The sequence below is a fragment of the Cucurbita pepo genome, chromosome LG07 (genome assembly GCF_002806865.2).
Source record: "Cucurbita pepo subsp. pepo cultivar mu-cu-16 chromosome LG07, ASM280686v2, whole genome shotgun sequence".
Lineage (NCBI taxonomy): Eukaryota > Viridiplantae > Streptophyta > Magnoliopsida > Cucurbitales > Cucurbitaceae > Cucurbita > Cucurbita pepo.
In genome coordinates, this window is record NC_036644.1 from 8,042,835 (window position 1) to 8,060,602 (window position 17,768).

Below are 17,768 nucleotides of genomic sequence, written 5' to 3' on the forward strand. Positions count from 1 at the left end.
AAAAAATAAAATAAAATTTAAATTTAAATTTTGTGTATGCTTATTTGGTAATTTTTTAAAAACAAATTCTATTAGAATGAAATTAAAATTTTAACATTTTATATAACATAAATTAGAAGTTTATAAATTTTTGAAGATTATCGTATTATATATATATATATATTGAACTGAGCCCGAGTTTATAGGAAATACTTGCTTAGATGACCGAGACTTGAATCGATTTGGTTTGATCTCAAGTGGGTCAAGACTAACTTGTCTCGATTTGGGTTCGATGGGCTTGACCCATTCGGTTAGCATGGACCCATCTGATCGATCATTGCTCGGCCTCGTTCTTTTGATTTGATCCATGACGTTTATAACAATCGAAGTATAATTTTTACCCATAAAAATTATTATTATTATACTAAGAGGTAATTGAATTGATGGTCAAATTTAAATATACAACGTCGTGTGACCTCATCATACTTAAACACTCAACTCTTATAGTTTTACCTTATAGTTAAAACTTGAATGTCAACACTGCGTCGTGCAAATACCTTATACTCGACTAATGGAAGATTACCATTGTGATAGAGTTGACGCACTTCTTCCTTTCTTTGTGGAAATTTGGGACATGACAAAAGTCTAAATGATATTTTAACGTTAAAAAAAAAAAAAAAAAAAAAAAAAAAAAAAAAAAAAAAAAAAAAACATCACCATCTTTGGAGTGCCCAACTATCCCATCCCTTTTCATTCACTTTAGGAGAAGCTAGCTATGCATTCCGCTCTCGAACAAGTCTCGGTCCCAACTGAACCGTACTCATTTTTATCTCTTCCCCCGTTTCGGGAATGGCGGTATTAGCCACGGGACACCTAAAGTTCTTGTCCTTGGAGATATTGTGCAAGTTTTGTTGTTGTCAAAGAGGGTGGTATGGCACATAGCCTAACAAGCCTGTGACATTGGTGACCACATCGCTGCACCTTGATAAAAGGCTCAGCAGCTGCTGGGATATGTCGGTGGTCGGGGTCGGGGGAGTGGTGGTGGTGGTGGGCGGTGGTGCCATGGTGGGTGTGTGGTGGTGGAGGTGGTGGTGGTGGTGGTTGTGGTGGTTGAGTGCATTTCTAGGTTGTGGCATTTCCGAGTGTTGTTGATGCATAATATTTGTAGGAATTGGGAGGGGAGGAGGTGTAGAAACGACCTTTTGAAAGAAGTTACTATTAATATCCATTGCAACAGAAGGAGATGTTCCACCATCTGCGAAATTAGCATTCATGATGTTGTTTCTATTACTTTCGTCGCCGTCCAACATGAACTTCACTCGGGTCGTTCCTTTGCTGCTGCTGCTGCTGCTGCTGCTGCCTACCGTGCCGATACTCGGTACACCGGATTCGTCGCCTGATGACTTTTTCAGGCAGGATTTGAGCTGAACTGTTGGGAGTGGTAGAAGGGGTGGTTGATGTACCACTGGGGTCGATGATGCTCGTCCTGGTAGGACGACCATTGGATCCTTCATCCTGGGAGCTTCGATAGGATTGTCGTCTGTTGTTGCACTTCCCTTCTCGGATTCGGGTGTTTCGGTTACAGGAGTTCCTACTTCTCGAAGTTGGTACTTTACGTTGACATTCCCGAATAAGGACTTGTTTCCCATTGCATACTTGTAGGCTGCTTGAGCATCTGGTTTGTAGAGGAAAACGACACGACATGTTGATGTTTTCCAGAAGATACGGAGACCTGATTGGTCGATTGGCCCGAATCGACCGAGCCTGGCCTTTAGCTCGTTCATGGATGGAAGTGATGTTTCGGGAGGGAACTTCATAACCAACATGGTTGGATCGACTTTCCTTACTGAAGGAGGCACCAACTTCTTCGCAGAATCTCGCTTGACCGTCTTGATTGTCGTCGTCGGTACTACAGAATCTCTGGTTTCTCGTTTCTGGCTATCGGCAAGTTTCTGGGTAGCCTTTTTCTCTGATGCCAACGATTTCAAATCACTCATTTTCTTTAACTTCTTGGCTGCAATTTCCTCTAGACGATCAGATGGAACACGTTTTCGCCCCGCTTTTGTTCGATCATCGTGTCTAAGTAAGGGTTTAACTGAGTGATCTCTAATGTTCTCACTTAAATTATCAGTTCCAAGGCTAGCATCTGGAGATTTAACTGCACGAAGATCAGCGGACTCGGCCTCAGATGATGGTGACGAAATCAAACTTTTCTGATAAACGAGTGACCGAAACCGCAGGAAGAACTTCTGAACGATCACTTGGCAATTCCTTTCAACCCCATGGAAAGGATCCAGAGCAAAGGCTTGCAAATCATTTAACAGTTGGGGCACATGGAACTCATCGCTCCCTCGGCCAAACCCAGGCAACCCGCTAGCGTGTGATATCGAATTAGTTGATGCAGTGCTTTTTTTCTCATATGTCGACCGGAAATCCTCTCTGGAACCCAAACCAACCTGATTGGATTTTTCTGCAACTTTTCCGACTAAGTTCCCAGTCTTCTTCGATGCCATCAGTTTCTGTACATGCTCGGAACCCATTTCTGCACCTATGTCTCGCTTCTTTTTCTTTTTCTTTTTCACCCCCATAATCGGAGTGCCCGTGGAGCTCATGTCTTCGGCTGGCCGTTTCAGGACCTTTGGCTTCAAGACTCCGCCAACCGAACTATTGACATCAGCAAACTTCGCACCAGCTGACGAAGGTTCAGCGTTAACGTGGCTGTCCAAATTTCTATCTGATGCGCGGTCACCTTCAAGACTCACTGAATTACTAAGCTCAAGTTGTTGAGGAGTTCCAGAAGATTTCAACATATTTTCTGTACCTGCATATCGAACTTCACGTAACGCATCTGATTGGTCACGAAGAGGCTCGGTATCCACCAACATTCTCGGAACAGCCCTCTCATCTGCTATATCAGAGAAGACTTCATTCCTAAAACCAACATCTTCACTAGGTGCCATTGTCTCCTTCGGTTCCTCTAGAGGANGGAACAGCCCTCTCATCTGCTATATCAGAGAAGCCATCATTCCTAAAACCGATATCTTCACTAGGTGCCATTGTCTCCTTCGGTTCCTCTAGAGGAATCGTTCCCTTATCAGAAGATGCCTCGATGCTCGTAGAAAGTCCTTGGCTAGTAAGATTGGTGCTCAAGGCCATCCTACCTATCTCAGCTTCATTGCTGGGTAAACTCAGACTAGAAGTTTCGGTATCGGTACCAAACGCAGTGTGGTCACCTTTGACCTGTATTTGAGGCTTGACAGGAACAGTTGGAGTCCTCTTCAGCAGAACATAATCTTCGGCAACCCCAGTTTTGGCGGATTCTGTGACGAGAGACGAGGGAACGGTAGAAGTTGCCTGCTCCTGGTTAGCCCCAAAGTCTATCAAGTTACTTGGTTCGTCTCGACGTTTGAGTAGGTACCTGTCTTTCTTAGATTGGTCCTTTAACTTCATAGGCTTTATCGCACTCTTCCCAGCCCCCAAAGCTTCTGCAATCACTAGGGGGCCACTCAAAGGAGCTGTTGAAAGCAAATCCATCAGATNGCACCCAAAGCTTCTGCAATCACTAGGGGGCCACTCAAAGGAGCTGTTGAAAGCAAATCCATCAGATTCAAAAATAATAATATAACACACAACATTTCCTAGAACATAAGAAATTAATCTCGATTTAAGCCGTTCAAGCAAGTTATGCAAGTTAAATCTTCATTCGGATGACAATTAAATAGCATAAACTTAGAACCAAATCGACATACAGAATTTCATAGNTATACAGAATATCATAGCATCGAACAACTGGAATCGACCACAAATCGACATACGTATAATTTAGTCCGAAGACGGATAGTACGGATCTCCCTGCTACAATTCACATACAAACACATGCTAATNCATACAGAATTTCATAGCATCGAACAACTGGAATCGACCACAAATCGACATACGTATAATTTAGTCAGAAGACGAATAATACGGATCTCCCTGCTACAATTCACATACAAACACATGCTAATGATACAAAATCAAGAAATAACCACAAAATCACTTGACATTGTTCTAAGAAAGGTTTGTTTTTAGACCGAAATTCACAACTGCAGAAAAACACGTTGGTGAAAATGCCAAAAAGAAGTTGAAGTTTACAAATTCGGGAACTCGGGAACGTGAAGTGGACCAGTTTGATCATTTACGAGGCTCGTTAAAATTGACCAGTTGAGTAAAAAAGAAATGCATCAAGAGTTCAAATGAAAGATTGCATACAGTGATGGTGGTGAGTTAGAGAATGATACTCATCAGTTGATAAACAANAGTTGAGTAAAAAAGAAATGCATCAAGAGTTCAAATGAAAGATTGCATGCAGTCATGGTGGTGAGTTAGAGAATGATACTCATCAGTTGATAAACAAATGGAAGTTACATTCAGAGTACACAATTTACAAAAACGCACGACCACGCTTCCAGCATTAATACTCAACAGGTCCTTGGGTGTTCAGACCATCCAAGATCTGTCGAGTGAGTATCGTCCCCGTGCATAATTGTATGCGCACAGATTCCTTTTCAAATACTAGAATAGACAATGGCAGGAATGTAAATCAAGAAACCATGATAAGCACAGAACTCCATTTATCTCGACATGCCTGAAAAAAGTAACATAATTTCTTCCAAGCTGAAAACTACTGAAAGCAAGTAAGAACCTACGAATCCTGTAACTGAGTACCTCGAGCTGGTTCTCTATGCTGATCCAATGAAGCAACCGAGCTGCGAGGGGGACGTCCAGGCCCAGATGGTGGACCAAATGCCTGAGCATATGTCTCATCAAACTCTTCATAAACCGCTCTTCGATAACCGAAGACTGTAGCCTTGTTGTTCACAAAGTTAATGCTTCTATGATCACCACCTCGCGGAGTCAACGCCAATTGCTTGATAAACGAGAGAGTTTCACTGGNGTTGTTCACAAAGTTAATGCTTCTATGATCACCACCTCGTGGAGTCAACGCCAATTGCTTGATAAACGAGAGAGTTTCACTGGGTTTAAAACTATCTCTCGCCCTCCTAATCTGATTCCAAGAGTAAACACCTCCTACCTCAAAATCTGGAACATCAACAGCGAAGTATCCCGGCACATTCGTCTGCCTAAAATTGTAACGATTCCTACATTTGCAGGCTAGACCAAGACCCCGTCTCCGACTCGCTTCATCGACTGCCTCTTCCACAGCCTTCAAAAAGGTCCTTGAAGTTGTCTGTCTAGATTTCTCATAATAGTTCGGCTCGAATGGGATTAGCTCAGCAGGGTCAAACCAGCCATAACTGCTATCACCAAAAAATGCCACCAAAACATATCCATCTCTCCTGGTGCGTCGCACAGAAGGAGAAGCCAGAGAATCGCTAAAAATATGCCCAGGCCACCATGGATGAGACTTGACCTTTCCCCACACCATATCCCCGACCTCAAACCCATAGCTCATCGCCCTCGAAGTTGCCGCCGCAACCATTGCACCACTACTCTCATTCGCAACATAATCATCAAACTCAGACATTAAGAACTTATACTGAGATAAATTAGACTTTCGATCGTTCTGTGCATCCAGATGACCAACTGAACCATCAAATCGATCGGTTTTCGAGATTTTAACATCAACAAGAGAGCTCGAGAACTTCATATCCATACCTGGGCCGCCACCTTCGCCATCCGAACTAACCAAAAACCCCACCTCCTCCGACGGGAAAACCCTAAACTCGGCAGATCTACCATTTCCCAACATCTTCGCATCGAACTCGCTCCCCGGAGCTCCAGGATCCATCTCCATTAAGGAAACCCTAGCTTCCTTAACAACTCTGGAATCAGAAACTTGATCATCGTGGCTCGAACTATCAGCGGCGTGCTCGAGATCTATTTCCTCCGCTCGTGACTCTTCAAGGCCATCATCTGGTTTCTTCTCGAATTCAAAATCCTTATTCATCACCGAAATCATTTGAGATGAGGTGAAATCATATCCTAAACCCTACTACACGATGCAAAGAACGAAATCAGCCAAATTTCAGTGAGAAATGAGACGAACCAGAGCTGAATATTCTTGTAGAAAGTGTCTAATTTCGGGCAAATCTAAAACCCTAGAAAGAGTTCGTGTTTCCACCGCAAAAAAAATAATTTGAGAGTAACGAAGCTAACAAAACGACAAAATCATGATCCTTTTATATTTCTAATTATATATATATAAATAAATAAATAAATATCACTCCAATTTATTTTATAATTTTAAAATAAAAAACCGTGTTAAAATTTAATGAATTTCCTCCGAATTTTGAATATAATAATTATCAATTTCTTTCATTTATATAATATAATTTGGGACAGATTTTCACTACACATATAAATTATTATAAATTTTAAATGAAGTAATTTAAACAAGTACATTGTTTTTTTAAAATAAAAATTTATCAAAATCAATAAAATTAAGGTTAAAATTAAATTATTATATTATTTCAATTATTATATTAGATATATTATTTAATAAAATTGTTACAATAATTTTTTTTTTTAATTTTCAAATGTATATTTTAAAATTTATATGAACAGTCAACCGTAATTTTTGTAACGGTCTATTTTAAAATAAGTAAAATTGTATATAGTTTTAATGTAAATCAACATTATTAGTAATTCTTATAATTTTGAAGATTATTATATTTTATATTTTAAAAATCCATTTAATTTTATAATTTATAATATAATTTTAAAAATATAATATTTTACTACCAACCAAAAACATTTAATTGGCTAGTTTATAATATATTATACTAATTAATTTAAAATAAAAATAATTATAAATGGGTTTCAAGTTTTTTTTTTATATTGCAAATTTCTCAATTTTAATATAAAACAAAAATTTTAAATTACCATTTTTTTTAACTTCTTCCTATTTAATTAAATTATTTAACATATAAAAAATTAATTTCTATCTATTTATAATTTATTACCAATCATATATATATATATATATATATTTCAATTCAATCCATTATTATTTTTAAAAAATTAATTTAATCATTCATAATTTTCATAATTTTTCAATTTTAACATTCTTATTTGAAATAATATTTTTGTAAGCTCTAATTCTTCCCTTTCCACAATTTAACTTTTTCTATACTCAATTTCTTATTTAAATTTATGTTAAATAATTTAGAACATGTAAAAAAAATTAAAATATTAAAATATTAGAGAGAAATAAAAAAAGAAAATTTATTTATAAATATATTTAGCCATTTAAATAACTATATTATTTATTTCTCATTTAAATTTTATGTTAAATAATTTTAAATAACTATATTATTTATTTCTCACTTAAATTTATGTTAAATAATTTTACATAATATTGTACTCAACCAATTTTAACCTTTAATGTCTAAAAGAATTTGAGACAGAAATAAAAAATAAAAATAATAAAATTAAAAAATCTATTTTATAAAATATATTTAACCATTTAAATAACCATATTATTTAATGTTCAACCGGGCGCCTAATCTACCCGAACCTCTCCTAAGTAAACCTGGCGCTTAATGTTCAACCGGGCGCCTAATCTACCCGAACCTCTCCTAAGTAAACCTGGCGCCTAATCTACCCGAACCTTTCCTAAGTATATAGCGTCTAATCTACCCAAACCTCTCCTAAGCATATATTATTTTATGTTTATCTCAACCCGCATATATTATTTAATGTTTATCTCAACCCGCATATATTATTTAATGTTTATCTCAACCCGGCCTAATGCATAATCTACCCGACCTAAGTATGTACGTGTTGAACTAGGCTAAATTCACGTTTTTCATGGATAGAATTTAAAAAATTGTTAAAAGAAATTTACTCCTCCATTCATGAAATCAATTTATTTTCTCATTGATCCTAATCAATTTTTAACAAATTAAAACTCCAAAAATAAGTCAAAAACTAAATTAGACTCAAATTTTTATTTATTTATTATTTTCCATAAAAAATATATCTTAAAAATATTTATTATTTTCATAATCAATATATCTTAAAAATATAGATTTACAAATATTGATATCAAATTTAAAATGACAATAATTTGAATACTTAAAAAAACACTCCCACATGAAATAACGTGTAAAAGAACACTCGATCACTCGATCGATTCACTTAACATAGAATCATTTCTCAAAATAGAATTAAACAATGAAAAATGAAGCTATATATATATATATGTATTATATTCACCTCTGGTACAAAACCTTTTCAAAAAAAGATTAGCAATAAAAGAAATACACAGCTCAAGTTTATAACACATTCATTTGGGTTCCCTAATTGAAGAACAACAAAAAAGAACTGATAATCTTATTATCAGTTGAAGAAATATTACTATGTGAAGGTGTGAGCCAAACATAATTGAAGGAAAAATGTAATGTAATAATTGTAAGCTAATGGTGTCACTAACCAATGAAGGGTCAAGAAATCAGGCATCTTCTGGAGGGGGTGATCCAGCCAACCATCCCCATACACCACCTGAGCCCTGCTGCTTCTGTTTTGCCCTCAAGGCCTCCTCAGATGCTGCCTTTTGTCGCTGTAGAAGGTCGAGTTCCTTTTGTAGCGACTCCATCGTTTGGAGCTTCTGTCGTAACTCTGCAACTTCGACCTGGTGGATCGTTGAAAGATGAGCAGATGAATAAGATATTTATGGATAAATAATGGAAAGTGACACAACTGTTTGACAGAAGGGATAAGCAGTTTGGTTCGGGTTGAACTGAACTATCTATGATCGACTGAGAGCTTCAGTAGGTTGGTTCGTGTCAAACCGAACTATTGGTTTAAGGAAAATAAGGAACCAACGTGGAGACCTTTTTTTTTTTTTGCTTAATTCTATATCTCCTCCTTGACCAGAACCAACAATGTTTATCAAAATCGAACTGACTACTTATCATTTTTCGTTTTATGGAACTGAACCGACCAACAAGTTCTGCTCAATCTAAATGAGCCGAGTTGATCCAACGAGTTTCGATTGGTAAAACTCAATTTCGACTTCCACCTTTACTTCAGCTACAGTACTCAATGAAGGGAACTAGGGAATACAAACCTCCAGTTTGAAACATCTTGATTGCTCAGCTGCAAGTTGCGAGCGTACAGATTGCAGCTCCTGTAGAAAATGATGCTCAAGCAATCAATTTTTTTCAAAATTCAAAAGTTGCCCAATATAAAGTCTCTAGTCTACCGGGTCGAAAATCCCGTTCAATAAGATATCATCTCCCACAACTGATGAGATAAACAATTTTATTTTCAGATGGAACCCTTTTTTATTTTAGTTTTGCTTTTTCAGGGTTGGGTATGCTCATTGTACTCTTTAAATGAAAGTTTGTTTTCTAAATGATTGTATTTTCAAAGCAATGAAGCATCATTGGAGCTATCCTAGCATCATACATATTTTGCTAGTTGCTTACATCTCACTTGCAAAATGTAACTAGTTTTGGGAAAAGCAATTACCTTGTACAGCTCAGTGTTACGGTTCTCAGCATCAGCTAACTCTTGCTTTAGTTGTAGAAAGTGTATCTTCTCCTTGCTGAGGGATGATTCCAGTTCTTCCTTCTCGGCCTTCAATGTTGCTACGAGTTCTTTCGTTTGCTCGCTTTTATTCTTCTGAGTGAAGTTTAGACCATTAGTCATTTTCAACATGCTATACTTGGAAAGATTAAGAATCTTGGTTTAAGTAATAGGAAAGGTATACAATCATAGGATAAAAACGAGAAGTGGTCAAGATTATAATGTTTTCTGGAGACAAAAGTTAACATTTTTTTTTTCCCTTCCAAACAGTATATATAAATCAGTATATTCTACGTTCTTTTACTCAATTATTTAGCCATTTTCTAACTGCCATTGATAGTCTCTCATTCCCTACAAATCAGCTCGTTGTGTACAGTTGACCAAATATAAAATCGAATAGCTTCTTTGATATTTAAATTCTGATGTACACATGGCACAAAATTTCGAGGGTTACAATATGACATAGATCAATACTCAGCAGCACAATATCTTAAAAGTAAGAAATCAAAAGCTGCAAACATCATGAATCGGGACGTACCAAATGCTCCGGCTCTATGTTGTCCATAACAATTTCCCTAATTTTTCCTTCTTGAGCCCGTTCATACTCGGATTCGACATCGCCTGTGGGATTTGTGATGTTATGGACAGCTGAAACACTGTCTGCCACTGGAGTCTCAGCCAACTTTGATTGCAAGGTTGATTTGTGACTAGGTTTAAGAACATTAACCTAAAAGCAAGATACTGGGTGAGTTGAAGGGGGAAGCCAGAAGAGAAGGCAACACTAGAAATCATCATTCACCTCGTTGGTATAACGTCCATTGTATCCTCCAAATGACACAATGATGTCTTCGCCACCGTAGGAGCTTACAACCAAACTAATGCCCTGTAAGAGATCAGATGGCAATTAATAACTTCAATGGTAGCAGTTAAAAGAACATCAGTATGCACAGTGAAATCTTCATTGGCATTCTCCCAGAAGAAAATATGGGGCCTTTATTATTTTACATGGTTCGATCTAAAAGCTTAAGACGTGCTTAGTTAATGTGATGGTGGAGAATATGGCTAATAGGTTAGAAGAATTGGCACCTCACTAGCAATAGGAACACGCCCTTGAACAGATGTTACAACTGACCAAACAAGCGTAGACATATTCAGCACATTAGTTTCTGAGACCCCTGCAGGAGATCAGGAGGATGCGATCAGTAAGTGTGATAATGGAGCATATGGTGAATTTTTGTGATAAGACATTCAAAACTTTATTCAATATCATGGATGACTTGCAATCATCTCGTTAGGAATCACGGATCTCCACAATGGTATGATATTGTCCACTTTAAACATAAGCTCTCATGATTTTGCTTTGGGCTTCCCCAAAAAGTCTCATACCAATGGAGATGTATTCCTTACTTATAAACCCACGATCATTCCCTAAATTAGATGTGAGACTCCCTCCCAACAATTCTCAACACATCTGGTACTGCTATAATCTACTCGAAAGAAATTTGATTTCAACAATAGAAGAGAAGGTTCATCATTGCTACCAGATTGTTAACACGAGAAGATTACCCAAGGGGCAAAAGCAAGGATGATTGCTGAAAGCTATGAAATAGAAAATAAAAAAAAGACGGGTGCATACCACTCTTGTTGTCCCCACCACCAACAATGAACCAATTCTCTCCAACTGTAATACCTGCATGTCCAGCTCGTGGAGTTGGTATCTCACCTTGTTGTGTAGGTCTTGACCATTCCATCTATGCAATCAACAATCCATATAATATTCAGTACATATAATATTCACAATATCATCAATAAACACTAGTATAAATATATAATCTTACAGCTTGCAGATCAAGAACATGCAGATCATTGAAGCAAGTAGCATGTGAACCCCCACCAAAGATGAGGAGATAGCGCTCAGCATGTACTGCAGCAGTATGATCAGACCTTGGAGAGGGAGGAGCCCCGCTGCAGTGTTGTCATTAAAGATCAGCCAAATATAGAATGGAATACTTCATTCTCTTGAAGCTAAACAAAATTCAAAAGACTTCAAAATCCTCCATATTCTCCAAATATTGCCAATTTTCAGGGTACAAAACAAAAATAAATAAATAAAATCATAAATAACTTCCTGTTCCCACCCAACAAAAATGGGAAATTAAAAGAAAAGTACAGCTCCATAGGAGAAAGACGGAAGCTGAATTTTTTTTTTAATTTTCTTACACTGCATCAATTTCATCCCAGGTCATGGTTTCTAGGTCAAGAATGTGCAAGTCGTTCAGAAGAGTTCTTTTAGCATCTTGCCCACCAAATATAACCAAGCTTGTCCCAACAAGAGTCACTGACTGACCACCTCGGGAAACCTTCAATTTACAAAACCCGGATAAATTTAGAACACGTGTAACAGCTATAAAAGGGCACCACACATCAAAGTGCCTTCAGTTAATTACTAAGAAATTGAAATTGCAACTTAAAGCTGTTTCCTAGTTCAACATGTAGTTTATTCTCAAAAGCAATGCAAAACAAAATGTCACCGATATTACGCCCTTATGGGAAAACTACAAAAGCCAAAAGCTGATTCTTTAACTTTGAAGGTTAAAAGGAAGGATGAAGCAGCATAAATGTATGCATGGATATAAGTTCTACGTCAGCAGGAACAAGTATTATCCAGCTCTTCAGATAATTTTCTTTCTTTATTTCATTTAATATAAAAGATCATTGGTACATACCGGTGGTTTTCCGTAAGTCTTCAAGTTAGACCACGTGGAGGTTTGTACATCAAAGACCCTAACTGTAATAAAAGAAGTGAAGACAAGTGATGTACTTGGATACAAGGAAAAACACATTTGTTGCTAAAGAAGCGAATCTATAGCTTTCATCTCGCTTTCCCATAAAGATGAAGATTCTAGTAGATCTGAAGAAGATAAAAATATTTTCAGATGTTCTTCCCAAGGTTTCCCTAGTAGAAGAGACCGTTAAATATATAATTAAACAGCCAATAACTTAACACATCCCTGAAGGTATCTTCCAGTAATTTATTCACCAAACTTAAGATAAATAACATCGGAAAAGCACTAAATTTGTACCCTGAATAGCTTCAGAAGGATCCTTTGTATGACCAGCTACTGATAGAAGTTTGTGCTCCCATGATATCTACAGTCAAACAAGGTAGATCACAAACCGCAGTAATCTGATACTACATCAATGCTATATCAATATCAAGTAAAAAGATATTGCATGACCAATAATTGCTATAGAATTCTGCAGTATGATAATGGCGGACATAGGAAGACTAAGACATCAATTGGAAGAACAATATGACCATATCTACAAGAAAACATCTGTACAAATTAAAATAAATAAATTCTGTACTAACCAATGAATGACCAGCACAGGGGGTTAGCTTTTCAGGGGGTGACTCAGGAGATTGGGTCTTAGCCTCAAGTTTTGTCCAAGCCCAACTTCTCATATCCAAAACCTACGTGTAAGCGCAGGAGTTAAAATAATAATAATAATAAAAATGAGACCTATATAAATAAATCAATAAATACGGCAAAATAAAGGGTTTAGGTGCACAACAGAAAAGAATGTCAATGTTTATATCATCGCTTAGATTGCCCAGGACTTTCTGTTTTCTGTTCTTCAGACAAGAAAATAATCAATTTGGCCGTTGGCTGTAGAAAGTAGACAAAGCATAGATTCCACCACCCAGTGAAGATAAGGCTATTTTAGAATAAAAACATCTGGAAAAAAACAATAGTAATAATTTTTTACGGTGCCAATAAGATTTCATTCTAAAACAAAAATCCTTTATTTATTCATTATTTCATCTATTCTGTAATTGAAATAGAGGGAAACACACTTCACACTACGTCATAGTTGGAGTAAAAGAATGACCCAAAATCTGAAATGAGAAATTGCCCAAGGCAGCAAAAGCATGTAAAATGTTTTGCTCACATGAAGATCATTGAGATAGCGACCATTGTGGTTTCCTCCAAAAATATACATCTTGTCCTGAATAACTGCTGCTCCATGCTGAAAAATGTCAGTACCCTTTGTTTAGAGAATGACATGGTAGAAGATCACATTTTTAATGAGTTGAGAGAAGAATGGTCAAAACCTCATATCGTGCTTTTGGGCGAAGACCAGATACAGGGGGTGAAATCCACTGATCATAGACAACAATAGAGCCAAGACCTTCCACAAGAACATCCTTATCCTGAGATTCAGGCAGGCTTCCATTCTCTGTTGATATAGTCTTGGTCTCGGGGATTGAATTCCCATTTACAATAATCGGCTCAGCTTTTGAATCATTCTAAAAGCCAACAGAGCTATAAGTTCAGTTATCAGGAAAACGAGTGAGACAGGAAGGCTATATGAAATTGAAGGTTTACTATTGGTATCAATTTCTTTTTATTTAAAATTTTTAATTTTGATTTTTTTTTAACATGTTGAATGGTCCTTTAAGTAACAATTTTGAAAAAGTAAAAATTCTAATCATATCTTTAGAAAAAAAATGAGGAACTGATGCAATTAATGTCTCCTCAAAACTAAGTTAAAATATTGTCCACAAATCAACCAATATATCATACAAATTCAAATAGAAAAACACCCAAAATCACATAATAGAAATGTGCATACTCAATCATGAAAATACATGAACTCAACTATAAAATCAAGCATATAAAAAGCATTCAAGCTTAGTTAACAATGCACAAATTCAATTAATTAAAAGCAGCCAACACAATAGGAAAAAACCAATACTCGCAAAAACAATCTCATCTACCTACAAAAACTATGCACATGACCGGTCACAAATCTTCCAAAAAAAGGAAGGAAAAAAAAAGGAAACCCAACTTATTCACCATTTACTCAATTGTAGGCGATTCATCACTAATTCAAGTGTAGGGTTTAAATCGAAGAAATTAAAAGTTCTAAGGTTATAATTAACTCACTTACCTAATTAATAATTGAGCTTTTCTCTAAAACGTTTAATGCAATTTAAACTATTTCAAACATCTATCAAATTTGAAAACCTTGAAAGCTTAGAAAGCTAATCAAACATTTAAGTTATGTTTGTAAATAAAATAATTTTTTTAAAAAAGAAATAGTGACAATATATTAGGTCGAGAACATCAGTAAAGTAACTGTAAAATTTTGTAAACTGGTAAAAGTAAAAATTAGACATCAGAACTGGGGCAAAGAAGAAATTAAAAATGGTTCACCTTGTCATGCCCATTTTAGTATTACCTTAGAAAAAATATGCAAATAAAATTTTCACATTACCATAATATAGCAAAATCAAGATAACTAAATGGCAGTAAGATTTGTAACAGATTCCATATGCTCACATTAATTTGCACATCTAAAACTGGCTCTGGCACTGGCACTAGCTTTGGCACTGGCACTGGCACCGGCTCTGGATCTGGGACAAAGCTCGATACTCTTGAGTACCAACCTGGCTCTTCTTCCTACCAAGAGCAAACAATCGTGAATAATTGAAATGAAATTGCAACAACAAACACGGACTTTTGGTGTTTGATTCATGCGGACCTCCAATATTTTCACAAAAAGGCGCATGGCTTCAGCAGGAACCATATTTCCAAGCCCATTCCAGCTGCAGAATCCAAATAAGATCCTTAGGAACTCTCAAAATGATCGAAACAAAACCATAATTACCCAATGAGTTAAAAAGCATGTTATAAACTTCTATGCAACCTAATTGCACTGCCGATCCAAATTCCTAAAAGTATAGTTCGTTAACTTCTGACACAAAAGCCATCACTGATTCAGGCTGTAAAAAGAGGTTACGATATGATGAGCAGAAAAAACCCACAATTTTCAAAGAAGGTACAGCATCAACAATAATGAAAACTATCTGGTTGCAGTTATTACAANATTCAGAAAAAACCCACAATTTTCAAAGAAGGTAAAGCATCAACAATAATGAAAACTATCTGGTTGCAGTTATTACAATCAAATGCAACACCACCAAACCATAATCAGATATACAACGCAGCAACTAAGAATAAAAAGATTGAACAATAATATTTTGAATGAAATTATTCTTCAGAGCATCCATTCATTGATGCCAAAAGCAGAGAACATTTTGATAAAAAAAAACTTCGATTGATCATGTAGTACAATGGCATTAGCATTAAGGGAATTGTAGAATAACTTCATGCATCNGAAAGCAGAGAACATTTTGATAAAAAAAACTTCGATTGATCATGTAGTACAATGGCATTAGCATTAAGGGAATTGTAGAATAACTTCATGCATCGTCCCGAGTTTTGAAGAAACAGTATCCTGTTCTACCTTCAAAAGGATTAAAGACCCTCATAAAGAAAGGGGCATGGCAATTACCCATTAATTAGTAGCAGTAGTCTAATACCATAACTAACCTTCTCCACCCATTGATTCCGCCTATAAGCCAAAGCCACGATACAACTTACTTTCGAACACTTACACATTTTCTACGAGAAGATGTCAAAAACGGAACAAGTAATGGCCAAATTCTTTTGCAATAGCTTCATTATGTTGCAAGTGCTAAGATGGTAGAGTAGGAAACAATGAGAAAGATTCTAAACTTCGTTCATACAGTATATCGTTTTTGCATGGTGAAGTAGATATTAAGGCATCTAGAACAGCAAGAGAAGGAACATAAGTCCACAAACCTCTTCCATTTGCTTTTCTCGATAGCATGCCAACTACTGGGTTCAGGTACATTACAACGCCCTACCGTAGCCTGTAATAAGAATTGTTAAGATTCATCTGGTATCCTTACAATAACTCGGGATCCGCTCAAATAAAGTTCAACCTTGATGGTGATGAGCATATACAAGCAATAAACTCACTCAACGAGACAATGTCGTAATGACATACATACATCATTCCTCATAATTTGCAAATTGAGCTAGCTTTAAACCTAATCTATTCCCTCCAAGCACAAAGCATGTCACGAATCAATCTTCCCATAAATTCAAATTGTATGGTCGGATCCACCCAAATCGTTCCCAAGTTAACTACGAAAATAATCGACTCAAACCTATGAATTACATAGCTCGAAAATTGGCAATATAAACTTACAAATCANGGATGAGCATATACAAGCAATAAACTCACTCAACGAGACAATGTCGTAATGACATACATACAGCATTCCTCATAATTTGCGAATTGAGCTAGCTTTAAACCTAATCTATTCTCTCCAAGCAAAAGCATGTCACGAATCAATCCTTCCATAAATTCAAATTGTATGGTAAGATCCACCCAAATCGTTCCCAAGTTAACTACGAAAATAATCGGAACCTACGAATTACATAGCTCGAAAATTGGCAATATAAACTTACAAATCAACACCGTAATTCAGCAAATCTGCAATCTCACATTTCACCAGTAATACCAAAACAATTTTCAAAAAGAAGATTTCAGCTATTTGAAGATAAGCAATAGTTCTCAGACGATTCAAATCCAGAATGGGGCATCGCAATTCTAAAAAAACACTAAATCAAACACCAAAACACGCTCAAAACCATCACCACCATCGCTNAAACCTCAGACGATTCAAATCCAGAATGGGGCATCGCAATTCTAAAAAAACACTAAATCAAACACCAAAACACGCTCAAAACCATCACCACCATCGCTAACAAACNGTTCTCAGACGATTCAAATCCAGAATGGGGCATCGCAATTCTAAAAAAACACTAAATCAAACACCAAAACACGCTCAAAACCATCACCACCATCGCTAACAAACAATCCCAACAACCAACACAACTATGGCTCCGCCATTGCAGAAATGAAACACAAAATCACAGCCAAAAATTCACCAATCTCGAGCCTCAGCCAAACCTTCGAATAAACAAGCACCGCTGAGTAACAGGTGTAAGAACACATGGTCGTACCTGCTGATACAAACCATACAGCAACAAAGCAGCCTCATCAGAGAACCTAGACCTCACGGCCTTGGAAGACGACTTCGGCGATCCATCAAAACCGGCATAAGAAGCCGCAGCGTAGAACCGGTCAGGATATTGCAGGCCAGAGCTCGCCCTCCCCATCGCAGCCATCTCTTCTTCTTCTTCTTCTCTGTAGGCCAACGAATTCGACGAACAACCAAGAATTCAGCCCGAGAAAAGAAATGGAGATCTGATTCAAACTGGATTCAAGTTTTTGATTTCTTCTTTGTTATGAACTCTGTTCTGGATCTGTTTCTTTCTTTATCACGAGATTGCGAATTGGTCTTTTTGTAA

The 17,768-nt window shown here is 36.7% G+C and overlaps 2 protein-coding genes across 4 annotated transcripts; both read right to left on the bottom strand.

Annotated features, from left to right (window-relative positions):
- Positions 1-690: 690 nt before the first annotated feature.
- LOC111798384 lies at positions 691-6,144 on the bottom strand. Of its 2 annotated transcripts, none has more exons than XM_023681486.1 (4): positions 4,999-6,144; positions 4,687-4,914; positions 2,982-3,494; positions 691-2,884 (listed from the first exon to the last, which is right to left on the bottom strand). In XM_023681486.1, the coding sequence occupies exons 1-4, from the start codon at positions 5,939-5,941 to the stop codon at positions 897-899; spliced, it is 3,672 nt and encodes a 1,223-aa protein (XP_023537254.1). In that variant the 5' UTR covers positions 5,942-6,144; the 3' UTR covers positions 691-896. The 2 variants fall into 2 exon arrangements, with proteins under 2 accessions (XP_023537254.1, XP_023537253.1); XM_023681485.1 differs by having other exon boundaries at positions 4,687-4,866; positions 4,951-6,144.
- A 2,006-nt stretch (positions 6,145-8,150) lies between these two features.
- LOC111799072 (acyl-CoA-binding domain-containing protein 4) lies at positions 8,151-17,768 on the bottom strand. 2 transcript variants are annotated; one of them, XM_023682469.1, is made up of 18 exons: positions 17,421-17,768; positions 16,188-16,258; positions 15,064-15,127; positions 14,862-14,981; positions 13,631-13,825; positions 13,468-13,545; positions 12,887-12,988; positions 12,597-12,663; positions 12,240-12,301; positions 11,734-11,873; positions 11,352-11,478; positions 11,150-11,264; positions 10,600-10,688; positions 10,313-10,396; positions 10,052-10,240; positions 9,457-9,606; positions 9,053-9,112; positions 8,151-8,614 (listed from the first exon to the last, which is right to left on the bottom strand). In XM_023682469.1, exons 1-18 carry the CDS (start codon positions 17,583-17,585, stop codon positions 8,435-8,437), a joined length of 2,058 nt encoding a protein of 685 aa, XP_023538237.1. In that variant the 5' UTR covers positions 17,586-17,768; the 3' UTR covers positions 8,151-8,434. The 2 variants fall into 2 exon arrangements, with proteins under 2 accessions (XP_023538237.1, XP_023538236.1); XM_023682468.1 differs by having other exon boundaries at positions 9,457-9,609.

Excerpts from the sequence above, each read along its gene's own strand:
- LOC111799072 (XM_023682468.1), bottom strand. The coding sequence starts at position 17,585 with ATGGCTGCGATGGGGAGGGCGAGCTCTGGCCTGCAATATCCTGACCGG. Across the intron at positions 11,874-12,239 it reads AGACTTACGGAAAACCACCG|GTTTCCCGAGGTGGTCAGTC; the intron begins GTATGTACCAAT and ends TGTAAATTGAAG. Across the intron at positions 9,113-9,456 it reads GTAACACTGAGCTGTACAAG|GAGCTGCAATCTGTACGCTC; the intron begins GTAATTGCTTTT and ends CATTTTCTACAG.
- LOC111798384 (XM_023681486.1), bottom strand. The coding sequence starts at position 5,941 with ATGATTTCGGTGATGAATAAGGATTTTGAATTCGAGAAGAAACCAGAT. Across the intron at positions 3,495-4,686 it reads GCATAGAGAACCAGCTCGAG|CTCCTTTGAGTGGCCCCCTA; the intron begins GTACTCAGTTAC and ends TGCTTTCAACAG. Across the intron at positions 2,885-2,981 it reads TGGCTTCTCTGATATAGCAG|ATGAGAGGGCTGTTCCGAGA; the intron begins ATGAGAGGGCTG and ends CTGATATAGCAG.